General features: G+C 33.7%; 1 protein-coding gene across 5 annotated transcripts in view; it reads left to right on the top strand.

Annotated features, from left to right (window-relative positions):
• Nucleotides 1–18172, top strand: part of SCLT1 (sodium channel and clathrin linker 1) — a 134266-nt gene extending 116094 nt beyond the window's left edge. For 3 of the 5 annotated variants that reach the window (XM_045552286.1, XM_045552289.1, XM_045552288.1), the window contains 3 exons: nucleotides 11160–11238; nucleotides 13646–13741; nucleotides 17878–18172. In XM_045552286.1, coding sequence (XP_045408242.1) covers nucleotides 11160–11238; nucleotides 13646–13741; nucleotides 17878–17940 — 238 coding nt within the window. In that variant the 3' untranslated portion in view covers nucleotides 17941–18172. Of the gene's footprint in view, nucleotides 1–11159; nucleotides 11239–13645; nucleotides 13742–17877 lie in introns of those variants that run through there. The other 2 variants (XR_006735396.1, XR_006735397.1) reach the window with 1 other exon arrangement.
• The last annotated feature ends 855 nt before the right edge of the window (nucleotides 18173–19027 follow it).

A 19027-nucleotide genomic window follows, 5' to 3' on the forward strand; every position in this document is an offset into this window, starting at 1 on the left:
TTCTTGAAGTAATGGGGATACAGCAAAGACCAATGTCCCTATTTTTTTGAAGATTAGATTATTGATGGGGAAGTAGGGATTACCAAATAGATACATACATGTTTAATATCAGATAATAAATACTGTGCAGAAAATTTAAAATAAGCCAATGTGATAATTAATGATTGGATACCTGCTGGTGGGTAGACAAGGAAGACACTGTGAAATAATAAATCTTAAGATGAGCTATAATATTTAAAAGGCTCCTGTCATTTAAAGATCAGGAGAAAGGATTCTATGCAGAGAGAACAGCTAGTTCAAAGACTCCAAGGCATGGTTGGTGTGTTTGAAGTAAAAGAGATAGTATCCAAAATGAAGGCAACAGTGGTATGAGGAGGGCAGATTTAGGTGCAGTGTATTATGTTAAGCAATGCCAGCCGCCACAGCAAACAAACTGAAATCTTAGGGACTAAGCACAACAAAGGTTTATTTCTTGCTCATGTTGCCTGTCTAAGGAAGTTTATCAGGAAGGCTGTGCCATTGGAGGTTCCACCATCTTGAGTACATGATTTTGCAAAATCACTGAAACAGGGAGAGGGATGGAAGAGGAACATGGACTCTTAACTAACTCAGCTTTGAAGTGATATATATCACTAACTTTTACCTGCATTGGCCAGAACTGCATGGGAGTCTGGGAAATGTATGGCACACTTGGAATGTTTAAGGAATACTATTTTCTCTGCTGCAGACAAGGACCTGATCTTATACAGTTTTATTAGCCAGGTAAAGAGTTTTAAGTGGGAAAGAAAGCCATTGCACAGTTTTAAAAGGAGGAGTCACCTGATCTGATTTTTTGGTTTTAATTAAAGATTACTCTGTCCACTGTGTGGAGAACAGAAGAGAGTTAAAAAGCTGAGGAACAACTTAGAAGGCTATTGCAAGAGTCTGTTTAAGAGATGGTGATGACTAAGAAGAAAGAGAAAACTGGATTATTTGGGGGTCTTTTTTTTTTTTTGATTTAGAGGTAATAAAAGGTGCTGTGGGAAGGAAAAGATAGGAGTCAAAGATGATTCTGGGGCTAGTTTTACATGCTCTGTCTTTCTATAGATGTCTTTCTCCAAATCTCCACCTAGAAAAATTTTCTTCCTTTCAGACCCTACTCAAATATCATTTTTTCTATAAGGTATTTTTCATTCCCCTGACAGATTGGGTCTTTTCTTTTCCTACACTCCCATACCATTCTGCCCATTCCTTTTCATGGCACTTACTGAATTGTAATATAACTATCATTTATATCTGTCTCTTCTACAAGATCATGAGGTCACATCTTACCTGGCAAATTCAATAAAATTAAAATAAACCATTCAATTAAATTGTATTGAATAAATGAACGAACAAATGAATATGTAATATATAATATTTGCTTCTCTTGTCCAAAACAAACTCTCTTTCTATACATATATATATGGTGAATTACACAGCATTTGAGCCTAAGTTCTCTTTACTCTCTCAAACATTATAATTCTTTGGCTGTATATCTGTAATGTTTGGCTTCTGTAACTATTTTTTTAAGTTTTTTTTTTTTTTTTTTTTTTAATTAACAGGATGAGAAGCAGCTGCAGGTACAGGCAGATTACAAAATGCATAATTACTAAAAGTAACTGAAGCATATTATAGTATAATTCAACAGAAAAAAAACACATCTGGCACATGCTAATTTGTCATAAGAGAGTTTCGAAGAAAGCACTTGCTGCAGCTGGCAGACCCATCATTTCCCTGAAATGAATAGTACACCTTTTGTTTTTAATTCTCTCAGATAATGTAGAATAGAACCTTACACAATTTACTCTTCAGTCATCACTAAAGGATTTCGTGTGTTGAGGGAGTTTACCCTTATGCTATATCAACAAGGATCTACATGGCTCATCCTTATCTGAAACTGTGCCTCAGTAATAACAGAATGATCTGAGCAATTATAGTAATTATGCCTAAGATATTGGCCCAAACTTAAAACCTCTTATTCCATACATTAAGCAATCATAATTTCTCTTATTTGTTTTATCTAAAGTATTTGTGGTATTTTCAAAGAGATGGATACTTTATAGGGAAAACCTTGCTCTTGCTCATTTCCATACCATTTCAGTTAGTATATGTGTCAGTGATATTCAGAATTAAAGTATGATTAATGTGGAAATTCTCTCTTTCAATGTGGATTAGGATATCCATTTCTATGATAGAGACAAACAGAAAAGAGCTAATTATTATTATAAAACATCTTCTAATGCAGACCTTTTTGAATAATCTATATTCCAACTCTACTGAGCATTTTCACAGGTGCCTCAAACTCAATATATTCAAAATCAAACCCATTATTTCACCCCTTGCCCAAGTTTTTATTTCATCTTATATTCCCTGTTTCATGAATAGTAATACCATCTACCCAGATGCTGAAGCAGAACTCTGGGTTCACATTCCCTAAACCCTAAACCCAATGCTGCTAATTGTATCTCCCAAATATCTCTTAAATCTGTCCATTTCTCTCCAACTGCTATAATTCAGGCTGTCAACATCACTCACGCAGCTTACTGCTATCACTCCTTAATTTGACTACAGTCAAATTATTTCCTTACTATTTTTCCTGCTATAATCAGGAAGATTTTCTCATGTTCAATCTAATCATGTCACTTCTCTTCTTAAATACTTCACCTCCCCAGTGTATTCAGGATAAGTCTTAAATTCCTATCATGACATAGTAGACTTTTTTCTGATCTGTGTTTCCTTGCATTGCCAGCTTGTTCCTCTCTCACTCCCACCCCCACCTCCTTGTAGCACTCTGTATCCCATTCATACTGAAGTTCTTTCTGTTTCCTAAATTTATTAGCCTTTCTTATTTCCTGGCCTTCACACATGGATTTAATTGTCTGTAACACTCTTACTTCCCTTGCCTTTGTCCATCTAATTTCTATTTATCTTTCATATATAAGCTTAAAAGCCTACTTCCTCTAAAGAGCCTGCTCTAATTTCCAAATTCTCCACATGTGTTTCCGTAGCACTGTGAGCTTTTTATAGCATTTATTATATTACCTATATTTTAGGCCCACCTGAAGCAATCCTCCCATCTCAGCCCCCCAAAGTGGCAGGATTTTCTTTTCAAACCAAATTGAATATTTTTGAGGATTTGCTACTGAATTAGGTATGGGCAAGCCAACTCTGAAAGAATAAAATGAATAGTGTAAAAATCTAGAATAATTTTTCACTTAGATTATTTACCAAGTGCCTTCTAAATTCTTGTACCACATTAATAAAACCAAAAGTAGAAATAATTTTAGGAGATACATTACGGATTTGGTTAGTATAAGAAAAACACTGAACATTGAAACATTCTAATCAGTATACCATTCTTTAAAAAACAAAAACAAAAAAAAAAATTTGTATATTCCAGGTGACAATTCCAGACAAAATTATCCTTCCTTAGGTCTCAGACTTCTTAGAAAATCTGACGAAATATATGGACCCTCTTTTAAGAAAAGGTGAAGAAACGCGCAAGATACCATAGCATATAGTTTCAAGGTGTTTGTATATATACTTGAAGCCTGTCTGTGGACCAGAGATTAGGAACCCTTGCATTAGTTTCTCACCCTTTGCCTGTTGCCACCCTAAATTGAAGAACCGCTGGTTTAAAGCCTGAGAAAATAAAGAAAGTAAACTATAGTCCAGACAAGGGATAATTTCTATAGATTATTGAATAATCCTGACAACCCACAAATGGTCTAATTTGATTATCTCAATGTCAATTATAGTATCTTGTTTACTAAAGTATTTAATGTTTTAATAGATATAACAAATTATTTAGAAATTATTTAGTAAAATTTTACTTATACATAATTTATATTATGCAATTATATTTTTATTTTCTAGGCTTGACTAGGACTTTCTATCACATAAATATGAATTATGTAAGCGAACTAGAAATGTGTGGGACACTGATGAGCTAAGCAATCCCCAGTGATACTCTAAAGATTTCTCATTATTCTATATATATTTTAAAATTAGTAGAAGATAATAATTAAAACTGATAACACATTAATATAATATGCCAGAAATTATAGAGAAATTGAGTACTGTTTTATTTAAATTATCTAGTATAAAATACTCTTTAAGTACCATAATGGCATACAGAAACTGGAAATGTCATCTACATCTGTATCTTCTGGCAGGCTACACTTAAATCATCCCTGATAAGTAAGAATGTTTCTGGTTTTAAAGATTTCCAGAAAAGAGATTATATAGCTTTACTTGGCATATGTTTCGACTGTAATACCACTGCGAAACTTTCTGGAAAGTCTTATTTAATGTTTACCCTAAATTACTCATGATACAGGGAACTTTCAATTATTTTCTCTAATGAGGGGGAAATTTCTCATAGATAATATAGAGTTGGATCATCCTCCTGGGTCTTCCTTTATGCCTGCAATGAAATATCCTGACAGACAAATAAACAGTTGCAAAGTACTGACAAACAGGCTCTAGGAAGGTCTCAGGGGATAGAGTTGGTGAAATCACTTTTCTCTTCACTCTTTAATACCTTCTAAAATTTCATTTAGAAGATAACTGTAAGATTGAAGGAAATGCTTAAATGAAAAATGAAGTTTTCTTAGTTACTTCAAATCTTTTGTGGAAAGGTAGAATATAAATAGGTCTAAATAAATAAAAATAATCTTTTTCTAAAATCTGTTTTTCTGATAAATTCCTTAGTAAATGTTTATTGAGCAAATAAAGAATAAACTTTTCCAACTGCTAGGTTTTCTATAGAAATTTAGCCGTAAATTAGCAAATACAGTCCTCCTCTACATAACAACATTTTGGTCAGTGATGGACCACATACACAGCATTGGACCCATTGTATTATAATGGAGCTGAAAAATCCCTATCACCTAGTGATGTCATCACCATGTCCTAACACAATGCATTATTCACATGTTTGTGGTGATACTGGTGTAAACAAAACTGCATGCCAGTTGTGTAAAAATATAACACATGCAATTATGTACAGTACATAATACTTGATAATAAACAACTATTACCGGTTTATGAATTTACTATACTATACTTTTTATTTTTTATATTTTAGAGTGTACTACTTACACTTATTGAAAAAAAAAGTTAACTGTGAAACAGCCTCAGGCAGGTCCTTCAGTAAGTATTCCAGAAGAAGACATTGTTATCGTAGGAGATGGCAGCTCCATGCATGTTTTTGCCCCTGAAGACCTTCCAATGGGACAAGATGTGGAGGTTGAAGATAGTGATATGGATAATTCTGACCTTGTGTAGGCCTAAGCTAATGTGTGTGTTTATGTCTTAGTTTTTAATGACAAATTTAAAAAGGAAAAAAAAATAATAAAAAATTTTCAAGATGAAAAAAGGTAATAAATTAGCCGAGCGTGGTGGTGCACACCTGTAGTCCCAGCTTCTCCAGAGGCCAAGGCAGAAGGATCACTTGAGCCCAGGAGTTTGAGACTACAGTAAGCTATGATCGCATCACTACGCTCCAGCCTGGGTGACAGAGAAAGAACTTGTCTCTAATTAATTAATTAATAGAAAAGAGCTTACAGAATAAGGATATAAAGAAAGAAATTTTTTTTGTACAACTGTATCTTTGTTTTAAGCTGAGTGTTATTAAAAAGTCAAAAGTTTTAAAAAATTAAAAAATTTGATAAAGTAAAAAAGTTACAGTAAGCTAAGGTTAATTTATTATTGAAGAAAGAAAATTTTTTTACAAATTTAGATACAGCCTAAGTGTACGGTGTGTATAAAGTCTATAGCAGTGTACAGTAATGTCCCAGGCCTTCACATTCACTCACCACTCACTCTCTGACTCACCCCGAGCGGCCTCCAGTACTGTAAGCTCCATTCATGGTAATTGCCTTATGCAAGTGTGCCATTTTTTATATTTTATACCATATTTTTACTGTACCTTTTCTATGTTTAGATATGTTTAAATGTACAAATACTTACCATTGTGTTACGGTCACCTACAGTGTTCAGTACAGTAACATGCTGTACAGGTGTGTAGCCTAGAAGCAGCAGGCTGTGCCGTATAGCCTGGGTGTGTGGTAGGGGACACCATCTAGGCTTGTGTAAGTACCCTCTGTGACATTCACACACAACGAAATGCCCTAACAATGCATTTCTCAGAATGTATCTCTGTCATTAAGTGATGCATGACTGTGTTTGTTGAGTCCCTATGTGTAAAGCACTGTGGTAGAAACCGGAAACTAAAAATAATCCTCCTTTTACAAGTTTCCGTTCTACTTAGGGAAATCATGTATGTGTACTGCATATATGTATACACACATATATGAACCACTAATTAGCATTTCAATACAGGATTAATAAATATCTTATACATAAAATAAATATCATAAAGGTTTGATTTGGGAAGAGAACCATCAGAATTAAAATGAACTGGAAGGAAGCATGGAAAGAAGTGGGGCAAGGGTGAAGTCTTAAAGAATGGACAGGATTTTAATGGGAAATCTAAAAGAGAAGATACAGAAAATAATATAAACATGAGCTTAAAGGTAATATATAATATGGTTTGTTTTTGAGGCAGAGCGCAACTGAAGTGTAAGGTTCCTATTAGATATAAGGTTGGAAATATAAATTACACAAAATTTTGGAGGGTTTTGAATCTTCCTGCTATTTTGTCCCATAGCAGAGAGCCACTGAAGGTTATTGCTCGAGGAAGCAAATTATTAAAGTGGTGTTTTAGAAAGAGACATATGCTAGTGACATACGGGTTAGAGAGAGAAAACCACTGTATTGGTTGAATACTTCCATATGTACTATGCTAGAGTGTTTTATATATTTTTTTCATTTGATATTGAGAACCCAAAGCAATTGGTTATTGCAATAAATTTAAGAAATAAGTTCTGAGAACTTGAGTTATGGATAGTAACACTGAATAGGAGTGAAAAATAGATGTAAGGGACATTTCAAAGAGAGAACCTATTTAGGGGCAAATGAGATGTTGCATTTAAGACAAAGTGAGAAATAGGAGTTGACTTTAAGATTTTTAACCTAGACATCTAGGGCAGAGATGTCAATATAAAAATTGATCAGAAGGATGAGAAGTAGGTTTTTGAGATAATACAAAAAGTTTGATATTAGATATGGTTATTTTTAAATTTTTTTGTTCAGTTTTGCTTTTATTTTTTTTTTATTTCAGAATATCACAGGGGTACAAATGCTTTGGTTACATATATTGCCTTTGCACTGCCTAAGTCAGAGCTACGAGCATGGCCAACCCCCAGACAGTGTGTACCGTACCCATTAGGTGTGAATTTACCCATCCCCTTCTACCCCTTCCCACCTGCCCTACACCCTATGAGTGTTACCTCCATATGTGCAAATAAGTGTTGTTCATTAGTAACAATTTAATTGTGAATACATATGGTGCTTGTTTTTCCATTCTTGTGATACTTAGAAGAATGGGCTCCAGCTCCATCTGGGATAGTACAAGGGGTATTAGTTCATCATTTTTTATGGCTAAGTAGTACTCCATGGTATACATATAGCACATTTCATTACTCCATTCAGGTGTTGATGGATACTTAGTTTCTGCATCTTTCAAATTGTGAATTTTGCTGCTATGAACATCAGAATGCAGATGTCTTTTTTTCCTTTGGGTAAATATCCAGTAGTGAGATTGCTGGATCAAATGGTAATTCTACTCTGAGTTCTTTGAGGTATCTCCATGTTACTTTCCATAGAGGTTGTACTAGTTTGCAGTCCCACCAGCAATCTAAGAGTGTTCCCATCTCTCTACATCCATGCCAACATATCTGGTTTTGGGACTTTTTGATAAAGCCATTCTCACTGGAATTAAGTGACATTTCATTGTGGTTTTGATTTGCAATTCCCTAATGATTAGAGGTGTTGAGCATTTTTTCATATGTTTGTTGGCCATTAGTCTGTCCTCTTTTGAAAAGTTTCTGTTCATGTCCTTTGCCCACTTTTTAATGGGGTTGATTTTTTTCGTGTTGATTTTCCTGAGTTCTATTCTAGTTATCAGCCCTTTATCAGATATGTAGCATGCAAATATTTTCTCCCATTCAGTAGGTTGTCTGTTCACTCTGACAATAGTTTCCTTGGCTGTGCAGAAGCTTTTAAATTTCATCAGGTCCCATTTGTATATTTTTGTTGTTGCTGTTATGGCCTTTGGGGTCTTCTTCCTAAATCTTTGCCTAGGCCGATGTCTGTAAGAGTTTTTCCAACATTTTCTTCTAGAATTCTTATGGTTTCTTGCCTTAGGTTTAAGACTGTTGTCCATCATGAGTTGATTTTTGTGAGAGGTGAGAGATACGGATCCTGTTTCAGTCTTCTACATGTGGCTATTCAATTTTCCCGGCACCATTTATTGAATAAGGTTCTTTTCCGTGGTATATGTTTTTTGTCTGCTTTGTAGACATGTTAAGTTTAAATATAATACTAGACTTTTAGGGAAGAAGTCAGAAGTAAAGATTTAACTTGCTAGGTTTACAAGTAAGTATGTAAATATTTATATTCCTAGAATGCCTCTCACATACACACATCCCTCCCACCCCCACTCACTTATTCATTTAGCAAACATTTAGCAGTTGCCTGCCATGTTGCAGTACAGGGCAGTGGTTAAGAGCACAGACTTTGGAACCAGAGGACCAAGTTTTTGAATCCTGACTCTACCACTGACAAGATATTTGACCCTGGGCAAGTGACTTTATTTTTAAATTTCTCTGTTTTTTAATTTTCTCAAATCTAAAAATGGAGATTTCATAGAGTAGTTGTGAAAACTTAATACAAGTTAATTTATGAAACCACCTATAACAGTATGTGCCCTGGTGCATAGTAAGCAAACACTATGAAATATTTGCTGTTAAAACCACCACCATCATCATCTTCACTGTTGCCAAGCTCTGTTGAGGTTATAGATTATGAGATTATAAGAATAATACAAAGATGAATAACAAAGTTGCTTACCATCCAGTGGGGATAACAGAGCTTGATATGCAAAGAGATAAATATTTACGTAGATTAAAAGTTACTTAAAGTATATTTTCATTTAATGATTTGTATCTTTGTGATTTTAAATCTTGTGGAAAATCATTACTATCCGTCATTCAAATAATTGTCTTGGGTAAATAGGCATCAAATTATGCAATAGGTGTTTTCCTGAAAAAGTTTTCTATAAACTGAATGTTAGCTAACTTCATTAACATGATCATTGTCTCATCATAATCTCAATTGTACTCACAGATTTTCATCAGCACTAATATGCATAATTTTTACCTTTAATTATATTTGCCCAAAAGACTGGCCACTGTAGTCATTTTGGCTTTCTTTGTTTTGTTTTTTCTTGTTTTTGAGAGAAGTAATTTTAAGCTGTACCGTATACTTTAAGTAAGCACAATAATTCTCTATTATCATTACCACCAAAATAAAACTCAGATAAAACATTTGGGTTTGTTTGTCATGGAATTAATGATAGATACTCAACTCTTCATGGTCAGTGAATGTATATTGATAAAGCCACTGAGTTAGAATAACCAGTCTCCTTCTCAGTCTGTAAATTCTGTGATGGCAACAGCTGTGTTTACCATCACGTGCTTTGTACCCAGCCCATACTGAGCATTCAGTAATTATTTGTGTAACTGAGTAGTAGACAATATTACTTTTTGTTCTGTCCTATATATTTATAACAAATTGTAACTATCCACTCAAATATAGGACATTTGAGAGTCTTACCAAGTTTTTAGGTTGTTTGTGTGGCGCATTTGAAAAAAATCAAAGCTGAAGTTATTTTGGAAGTGTTAATCTATTGATTGATGTAAGAAGCACAAAAAAGTTCAAAGGATAAAAGCCAATACTGAGTCAGCTATTTTAATACTCAGAGATTGATTTGATCTTTTCTCTGATTTAAGTTGTTTGAAGACCACAGTGTATCTACTCTTAACCTGGGACTCTTGAAGTAATCTTTGGCCAAAGGCAATATAATGCCTATATGTTGAACCACAACAACAAAAAAGACAATTTTGTGCATAAGATAATTTCAGCTAATGAAGCATAAAAGATATGAATGAGTAAACTATAGTACATACACAACCAAAACATAAATAACAGTCCTGAATATACTATATTAAAATGATGTTGGCATGATTAATGTTACCTTAAATTTCTAAGAGTTGAGCTCCCCTAAGAAGCACTGTATATAAATCTTAAAAATGCACACTGTAGAGAAGAAGCACAGGAGCATTTGAGATTTGTAATAACAAACACTGTATCTGCTTAATATGAGTATACTTTCATTTTAATGCCTAATAGTTTCTCAAGATTATATATATATATATATATATATATATTTTTTTTTTTTTTTTTTTTTTTTTTTTTTTTTTTTTGAGATAGAGTGTCGCTTTGTTGCCCTAGCTAGAGTGAGTGCCATGGCGTCAGCCTTGCTCACAGCAACCTCAAACTCCTGGGCTTAAGCGATCCTACTGCCTCAGCCTCCTGAGTAGCTGGGACTACAGGCATACGCCACCATGCCCGGCTAATTTTTTTTTTTATATATATATATATATATTTTAGTTGGCCAGATAATTTCTTTCCATTTTTAGTAGAGACGGGGTCTCTCTCTTGCTCAGGCTGGTCTCAAACTCCTGACCTCAAGTGATCCTACCGGCTCGGCCTCCCAGAGTGCTAGGATTACAGGCGTGAGCCACCGCGCCCAGCCTCAAGATAATATTAAAGAGACTTTTCTACCTTTAAAATATATGTCTTTTTATTTTTTTATTGTGGTAAAATATATATAAAATTTACCATTTTAATTGTGATAAATTATGATTTTTAAAATTGTAATAAAATTTTTTAGTTGTGACAAAATACCCAGAATTTACCATCTTAATTATTTTTAAGTGTACAGCTCAGTAGTGCTAAGTATGTACACATTGTTATAATCAACATCCAGAATATATGTATATTTATAAAGAAACAAATGAGATATGGCCTATTAATAAGTAACTTTATTTTGCACATCAAGATGATATTTTTGTTCAAAACATGTATCTTGCTAATAAAGATTCCATTTTGGATTTTGAATAATTATATTAATGGATTTTTTTTTTGTCCGGGGCTCTCTTGTTTAATAGGAGTGAGCTGAGTCGACAGAAACTTCATACCCAAGAGCTGCTTTCTCAGCTGGAAATGGCAAATGAAAAGGTAGTTGAGGTAAGATAATGACTCCCCGGGGAAGTACTTTCTGCTGCAGCTTGATACACATGTTATAGAATTTTACCTGAGCCAAATCCAAATTAATTCTCTACTTGGAAATAACCATACAGAAATCATCCATAACCCTAAAAGTCCACACACAACATAATGTGAATAAAAGCTTTGAAAGTCAGTGATTCATTGTATGTAAATGGTAAAAGGTAGAGCTTTTATTTCAGTTTTACCAGTATAACTTGTACAGTGATTCAGAGAATATATTAAATATTATATTAGAATCCTCTTTATCTTGTACATCTTGAAGATTATCTTTTTAACCCATTCCTTTCATTTTGTTTTAATCCATCACAGAAGACACACAGAAAATACTTTTGCCTATTGAAATATGTTAAAATATATTTAGGTTGAAGCCTTAAAACTATATGTAGCAAAGTTCATCATGTTTTTTCTTTGAGGCTTTAAAAAAAGTAAACAATTTTTGAATTATGTTTGAGACTTTCCAGATATCTAGTTCTTCATTTGATGTTCTAACTTCAGGTGTGTTTTTTGGAATTTCATTAATACAATATATGGTCTACTCTCTCTTTCTGGTCTACTATAGCAGCCATAGTGAAGTCATTATTCTTAAGCATCATGGTGTTATAAATTGATATGAGCCATTTGGAAAACAATTAAGGAATAGGCATTAACATAACTCTTTAATGTAGCTCCCACATCCAGAAGTCTGTTCTAAGAAAGCTATTTAAAATATGAAAAAATTTAAAGGAAGATATTCAACACAGTAATGGGAGGTCAAAAGCAACCAAAATGATCAGTTGAAAATGAACAGTTGCATCTATTATGATTTAGTCAATTAGAACTGTTCCTTAACCAGTTAGAGTAGAACTATAGTAACAGAACAGAACTATACTAACTATGGAACACAATTATACTGGTAGCAGTATAGAAGAGTGTGTATTATATGTAGTCTGATTATAATATAAATATGAAAATGATTATTATAGATGATGAGATTTTTTCCCCCCAAGTTTTCTCTAATGTATTGTGTGCCTCTTAAAATTTAAGACAATGTATTTAAACATCTTGGTAAATTGGAACAGCCACTATAGTTCTTTTCATAAAATTTAATTTTGCTTTTGGGCATAATAAGAAATACAGTAAGGTCATTTTAGCAGGGTATTATTATTTCAATATTTTATATTAGTGTATTATCCATGACATCCACCCTTATCACTTGTATGTTAGGACGTGGGAACTACAGGTATCTGGCTCTTTGTAAAAAATGTATTTTTTTAGCTATTTCCGATTAGGCTTATATTATTCTCTCAATTCAGATAAGTGCCAGAAAAACTGTATAATAATTCTAATTTGAAAAAATATTTTTTCAGATGCACTATAACCACGCTGCTAAGTATAGAGAGAGCTAATGTGATTTTTAATTGATAGATTATTTGAACTTGTCTGTATGACAGTGTGCTGTGACAGCTTTGTATTTATGATGCCTGTATCATTCCTGCCATAACAAAGTATTACAAACTGGGTGGCTTAAACAACAGAAAATTATTGTTCTCACAGTTGTAGAAGCTAAAAGTCCAAAATCACGATGTCGGCATTGTTGGTTTCTTCTGAGTGCTGTGAGAGATAATCTGTTCTATTCCTCTCTCCTAATATATGGTAGCCTCAGGTGTTTCTTGACTTGTAGATGGTGTTCCCTCTGTGTCTTCATATTGTTTTCCCTTTGTACATGTATGTCTGAGTGTCCAAATTTCCCCTTTTTATGAAGACACCAGTCATATGAATTATGCTCCACCCTAATGACCTCATTTTAACTTGATCATCTGCAAAGACTATTTCCAAATAAGGTCACATTCACAGGTACTGGGGAATAGAACTTCAGCATCTTTTAGGGGGACACAATTCTATTGACCCTAATAGCCTCTGGAGTATGCAAATGTCTTAGGGAATAAACAGAAACAGAGTTCATTCCAACCCTGCTAAAGCTGTGGTTGTAAGACCCCAGCAGTCTATGTTTTTACAAATTCTCCATGTGATTCTGAAGCAGTAATCTTGCATCTCAAGGTTAACAGATCAAAAATTGAAAGTCTTGTTCTTAACTTCTGATTCACTTTGTTTTTGGATTTGTTAATTCATTTTCTTTGGTGGCATGTAGAGAAAAAGACCCAATTTTATATATTCTTATTTGGGTTTTATATCTTGGGTTTTATATTCTAAACCAGCTTTATACTTTGAAGCTTGTAACTTGAAAAATGGAAATTTGGAGATAATATTATCTTTGTATTTTATAAGTGATAAATTGATGTCCAGATTTTTCATTGATTATTCTACAAAATGTCTCCATCTCACATATGGATTTCTAACTTGTTTGTTTTATATTTCTCCTTAATAGAATGAAAAGTTAATTCTAGAGCATCAAGAAAAAGCCAACAGACTTCAAAGGCGTCTAAGTCAGGCTGAAGAGAGAGCTGCTTCAGCTTCCCAGCAGGTAAGAAGCATCCTCATTATCCCAAGATAACAAACAGTCTGAGTACTTTAAAGCTAAAAAGTTTTCTTGGAAGTCCTCAGAGAACTAGTAGTTTTGTTTTTACTTGATTTATATATTTAAAATTAGTCCCTTTAATATTTGAGGTTGAAAAAGTAAACTTTAGGAATAAAAACAAACATCAGTATCCTTCATTTGACACCTACCTCTAGAACTGCACTGTCCACTAAGGTAGCCTCTAGCCACAGCCAGCTATTTAAATTTAAATTAAATAAAATTAAATAAAATGTAAAATTGAGATCCTCAGTCACACTAGCCAGATATCAAGTGCTCAATAGCCATATGTAGGGCAGGCATGGTGGCTCACGCCTGTAATCCTACCACTCTGGGAGGCCGAGGCGGGAGGATCACTTGAGGTGAGGAGTTTGAGACTAGCCTGAGCAAGAGAGAGACCCCGTCTCCACTAAAAATAGAAAAATTAGCCGGGCATGGTGGTGGTGGTGATGTGCGCCTGTAATCCCAGCTACTCGGGAGGCAGAGGCAGGAGAATCTCCTGAGCTCAGGACTTTGAGGTTACTGTGATCTAGGTTGATGCCACGGCACTCTAGCCCAGGTGACAGAGCGAGACTGTGTCTCAAAAAAAAAAAAAGTAGCCATATATAGCTATGGCTATTATATTGGACAGTGTAGATATGGAACACTAGACAACACTGCTCTAGAATTATGTTCTGTCTAAAACTAGGCAGACGGCCAGGTGCAGTGGCTCACACTTATAACTCCAGCTACTCTGGAAGCTGAGGCAGGAGGATCACTTCAACAGTTTGAGGCTACAGTGAGCTGTGATTGAGCCACTGCACTCCAGCCTAGACAACAGAGTGAGACTCTGTCTTTATAAGTAAATGAATTAATGAAGGAGGAAGGGAAAGAAAGAAAGAGAGAGAAAGGAAGGAAGAAAAGAAAGGAAAGAAAGAAAAGGAAAAAAGAAAAATTCCCTGACAAATTTGAAAGTAGATAACATTGCTTTGAATGTAATATTTCAAATTGCTCTGCCTTTGTTTTTATTTTAGTTTTAGGTAGAAAAAAATTACTTGGCTTACAGATTAATTTTATTTAATGTACATTTTTATATAACCAAGTAAATCTAAAATACAATATAAAAGTTGTCCAATGGAAAATAGAATAGAAAATGCAGACCGTCAATGAAATACTAAGGAGTGATTTCTCATAATACATACACATCATATAAATGAAATGGGCTATTTGTTCTAAAGTAGGAGCAATAGTCCCTCCTATTAGGAACAAAATGAGAGCATCCAGTGATTATAAAAATAGGCTAGAAACAAATGGATGGATGAATAGATAAGGCAGACAGACAACGAAAACAAATCAAGTTACTATATTATTAACTACATTTGGTTACAAATGTACTATTTTAATCAAAGTTAATATTCTTAGCTACTACAGCATTTTATACATAGTAAAGCAGCTGAATTCAGTTTATGTTCATCATGTTTATAGATTTTTTTTAGTCTACTTCTGGTATGAACACAGCATGATGCAGAAAATTCAGTAATAATTTGTCTTTCTATTTCTCTCCCTCTTGAAAGTAATTATAGCCTTATCAAATAATTCTAATTTCTTCTGAAGTTATTAATTAATGCATTAAATAATTAATTATTCAAGAATTCATTCACTTAGATTATAAGGTAACAGGAGTAAAGGTGCACTGGGCAGTATCTTGATAGTAAGTGTTTTGGTGTCAGTCAGATCACCAGGTGCCATTCAGTAGTCATGTGACTGTGGGCAATTTTAACTTTTCTAAGCCTCAGTTTCCTCATGTGTAATGTAGAATAATAATACCTCCCACATACAGTTATTGAAGGATAAAAAGAATTAACACATATGTAAAGCATTTGCCATAGTGGTACGTAGATATTTAGATGGATATGTAAGAAATTAAATTTCTTTATCTTAATCCTTAAAGCTTCACAATTATCTTTTTTAAGGGATATGGTACAGAAATGCCCACTTAAAATCAACTACCTTGATTTTATAGTTAAAAGGGTACAATTATGGAACCATAGTTATATAATCCAATTGGCATCTAGTTTAGTTCCCACCCCCAACCCCAAGAGAATTAAAACTAAACAGTCCAACACTGATGTTTCTTCTGTTATTTAAACTCTCCAATCACAAAAATTCCACCACTTTTGGGGAGCCTTTTTTTAACATTTTGTCAATAACCACTTCACAAAACTGTAACAAATTTTTCCGTATGCTTTTCTCCTTCCATTCTGTTCTTATTTGAAAATGCAAAGTAATCATTCAGCATTCTCCCCTCATAGAAAAAGAGATTTCTTCTCTGGAGATAATATTTTTTCTATTTTAAATGAGTCCAAGTGATAAACTTTCTTTACAGGACATAGTTTCAGTTTTTTTCATCTTTATCTTTGTTCCCTGCTCTGAATCTTTTCTACTTTCCCATTTTTCTATAAAAACTGGAAACTCATATTAGAAATAATATCCTACTAAGGCATAATTAACAAAATGAAAGGAATTTAAAAATTATTATTGTCTCTAACACATCATACCATAGTGCAGCCCAGCATCATGTCACTGGTTCAATACAAGACGGGTATTGTGCTGATTCAGTCATGCTCTAAATGTGCTGCTCTGATTAACTTTGTCTATATGTTATTCATCCATTCTAAGTGTATCACTGTAGTCTAAACTGTTGAATGCCATACTGTGTTCTTTTGACAGTATGACAGTTTTTTAAATCAGCGTGGTAAAGCCTTTCTATTCAAGAACACAAAATCCAGAAGCTATTTTAAAATTTAATAAATGAGACCACATACAGTTTCAAATTTCTGCATCAGAAAAAGTCAAAAAATCAATGACAGAGAAAAATATTTGTAACACATATGACAAAAAACTAATATCCTAAACATGTATAATGAGTGCTAAGTAAAAAATAAATAAATAAAACACTGCTACAGTCCAGTAGACAAATGGGTAAAGGACATTTACAGAAAAGGAAAGACAGATGGCTTTTAAACATTTTTTAAAATGCTCATCCTCACCCATAATACAAAAACAAATTTAAGCTTATAATCACATATTTTTTACCTATCAGATCATGAAGTTTGGTTAATGCATTGTGCTGGGACTTCTCCACATGATTGACATAAGTGCATGTTGGTACAGTCTCTTTGAGGCACAATTTGACAGTATCTTTCAAAAATTATAAATGTGCATAACCTTTTACCCATACTTGCATCTGGAAAAGTCTTTGCTGGGAAGCAAGCATGTGAAAATACAAATTGCAGCATTGTTTCTAATTGTAAAAGGTTAAAAACCATCCAGATACCCACCAATAGCAGACCAGTTAAATTGTGGACTATCCATACAGGGGAATAGTTTGCAGCTGTCAAGAGGAATAAAGTAAATCTAATATAGAGCTATTTCTAAGATAAATCGTTTAGGAGGAAAAAAAAAACAAGATAAAAAATTTATATAGTACTTTATCATTTTTAAATAAAAAAGGAGTGAAGAAATATATACATATATTCTCATTTAGAATATTTCTAGAAATATACTTTAAAACTGGAAATAGTGGCTGCTTCTGGAGAGAGGGCTACGGAATGAAAGACAGCACTGGGAAGGAGGCTTCCTTTTATGCTATATACTGTTTCATACTGTTAGATCTTTTTTACGTGTATGTGTTATCAGTTCCAATTAATATTTATAGATTATTTTTCTATTAGACTTCTCTTACTGTAATGTGGCATCATCTTTTTATTACTGGCCCTGCATTGTGCTGGCTCCCACTTAGTTTGTGTTTTAGACACTTTTCTGATTAACTTTTATCTAGATGTTTTTTATCCATCTGTTGTGAAATATGTTGTAGAATTCTATCACTCAGAGCTATGGAATGTCATATTTGACCTGCATTTCTCTAATGGAATAGACGTTTTAAAGTCTCAAGAGTAAAGTAGAAATGCATACAAAAATACACAAGACCCCTTCCAATAAGATTATTTTCAATAATTATAGGTTGTGATGCATTGTACTTTGTATTAATCTAAGATTTTCCACAGAAAAAGTAACTACTTACTGATTGTTTATTTTAATTGCAGCTCAGTGTGATTACAGTGCAGAGAAGAAAAGCAGCCTCCATGATGAATCTGGAAAGTATTTAAAAATATTCATAGTTCACTCACAGACCTTTAGAGTTGGGGAAGCAGTCGGACTAGAAGTGTATTGAAATGATAAAACCTGCAGAGAATGGTCAAGGCTTGTGTCATTTTGCATAAGCATTTTCCATTCTGTTTTGAGGGTTATTGGAGAGCAGAACAGTGACAGCTTCCTGTATGTAAAGAAAATATAATCCTCTATTGAGCTTCACTGGAGAATAAAGCCAGCTGAGAAGAACTCATTGCCTTCATCAACGTGTCTGTTTTTTTAATTCCTCTTTTTTTCTCCCTTGGAAGAACATAATAATTTTCAAACTATGCTAATTTCTTTTTCATAAGAAAGAGTTTTAAAGAAAATTCTAGAATTTAATATTTCAAGTTCCAAGATTCGAGAATTTTACGTCTAATTGTTACTCCTAACTCATTTTAAGTTTCTAAGTATCCATTTTATGAACTCATGAATGCAATAAATTATGCACTTTCTAAAATGATGCTGTCATGTATTTTAATGTATAATTGTAGTGATTCATTTTTAACTTACATGGTTTTCAGTATTTATAGAACTTGATATGTAAGAATTTGAGAGGATTTTTAAAATATATTACTCAAAGGAGTACTAAAACGGAGATCTTAGATTCTGAGAATGCATGGCATTGAACTATTATAGTCCTATTGATCTTAATAGTCCATGTAGTTACTCTCTGCTCCTGGTTTGAACTTGGTGCACCCTGGTTTCTGGTGATTAGAGTAGATAGGTTTGATCTGGATAACCAGTTAGGAGACTCTTGCAGTTGTCCAGATAAAAGATAATGAGTTTGAGTTAAAGACAACATGAAAACATTTGTGTGTAGATATTCAACCATCAGTAGGAAATTTAGGGCTGGTGCTAAGAAATTGGGCTAGTCATGGGAGTCTTTGGCATGGAGCTGAGAAATGAAGCCATGGAAGTATAGGAGCTTGCCTTGGGGCCTTATGTAATGTGTCCAGCTACCTCTTCAGTCTCTTCCCATACCATTGTCTCCCTCTATTTCTTATTCTCTAACCTTGAGGGCCGCCTTTTACATCCATCAATATGTCATTCTCCCTCCCAACA

Source organism: Lemur catta, chromosome 5, assembly GCF_020740605.2.
Source record: "Lemur catta isolate mLemCat1 chromosome 5, mLemCat1.pri, whole genome shotgun sequence".
NCBI classification, from domain to species: domain Eukaryota; kingdom Metazoa; phylum Chordata; class Mammalia; order Primates; family Lemuridae; genus Lemur; species Lemur catta.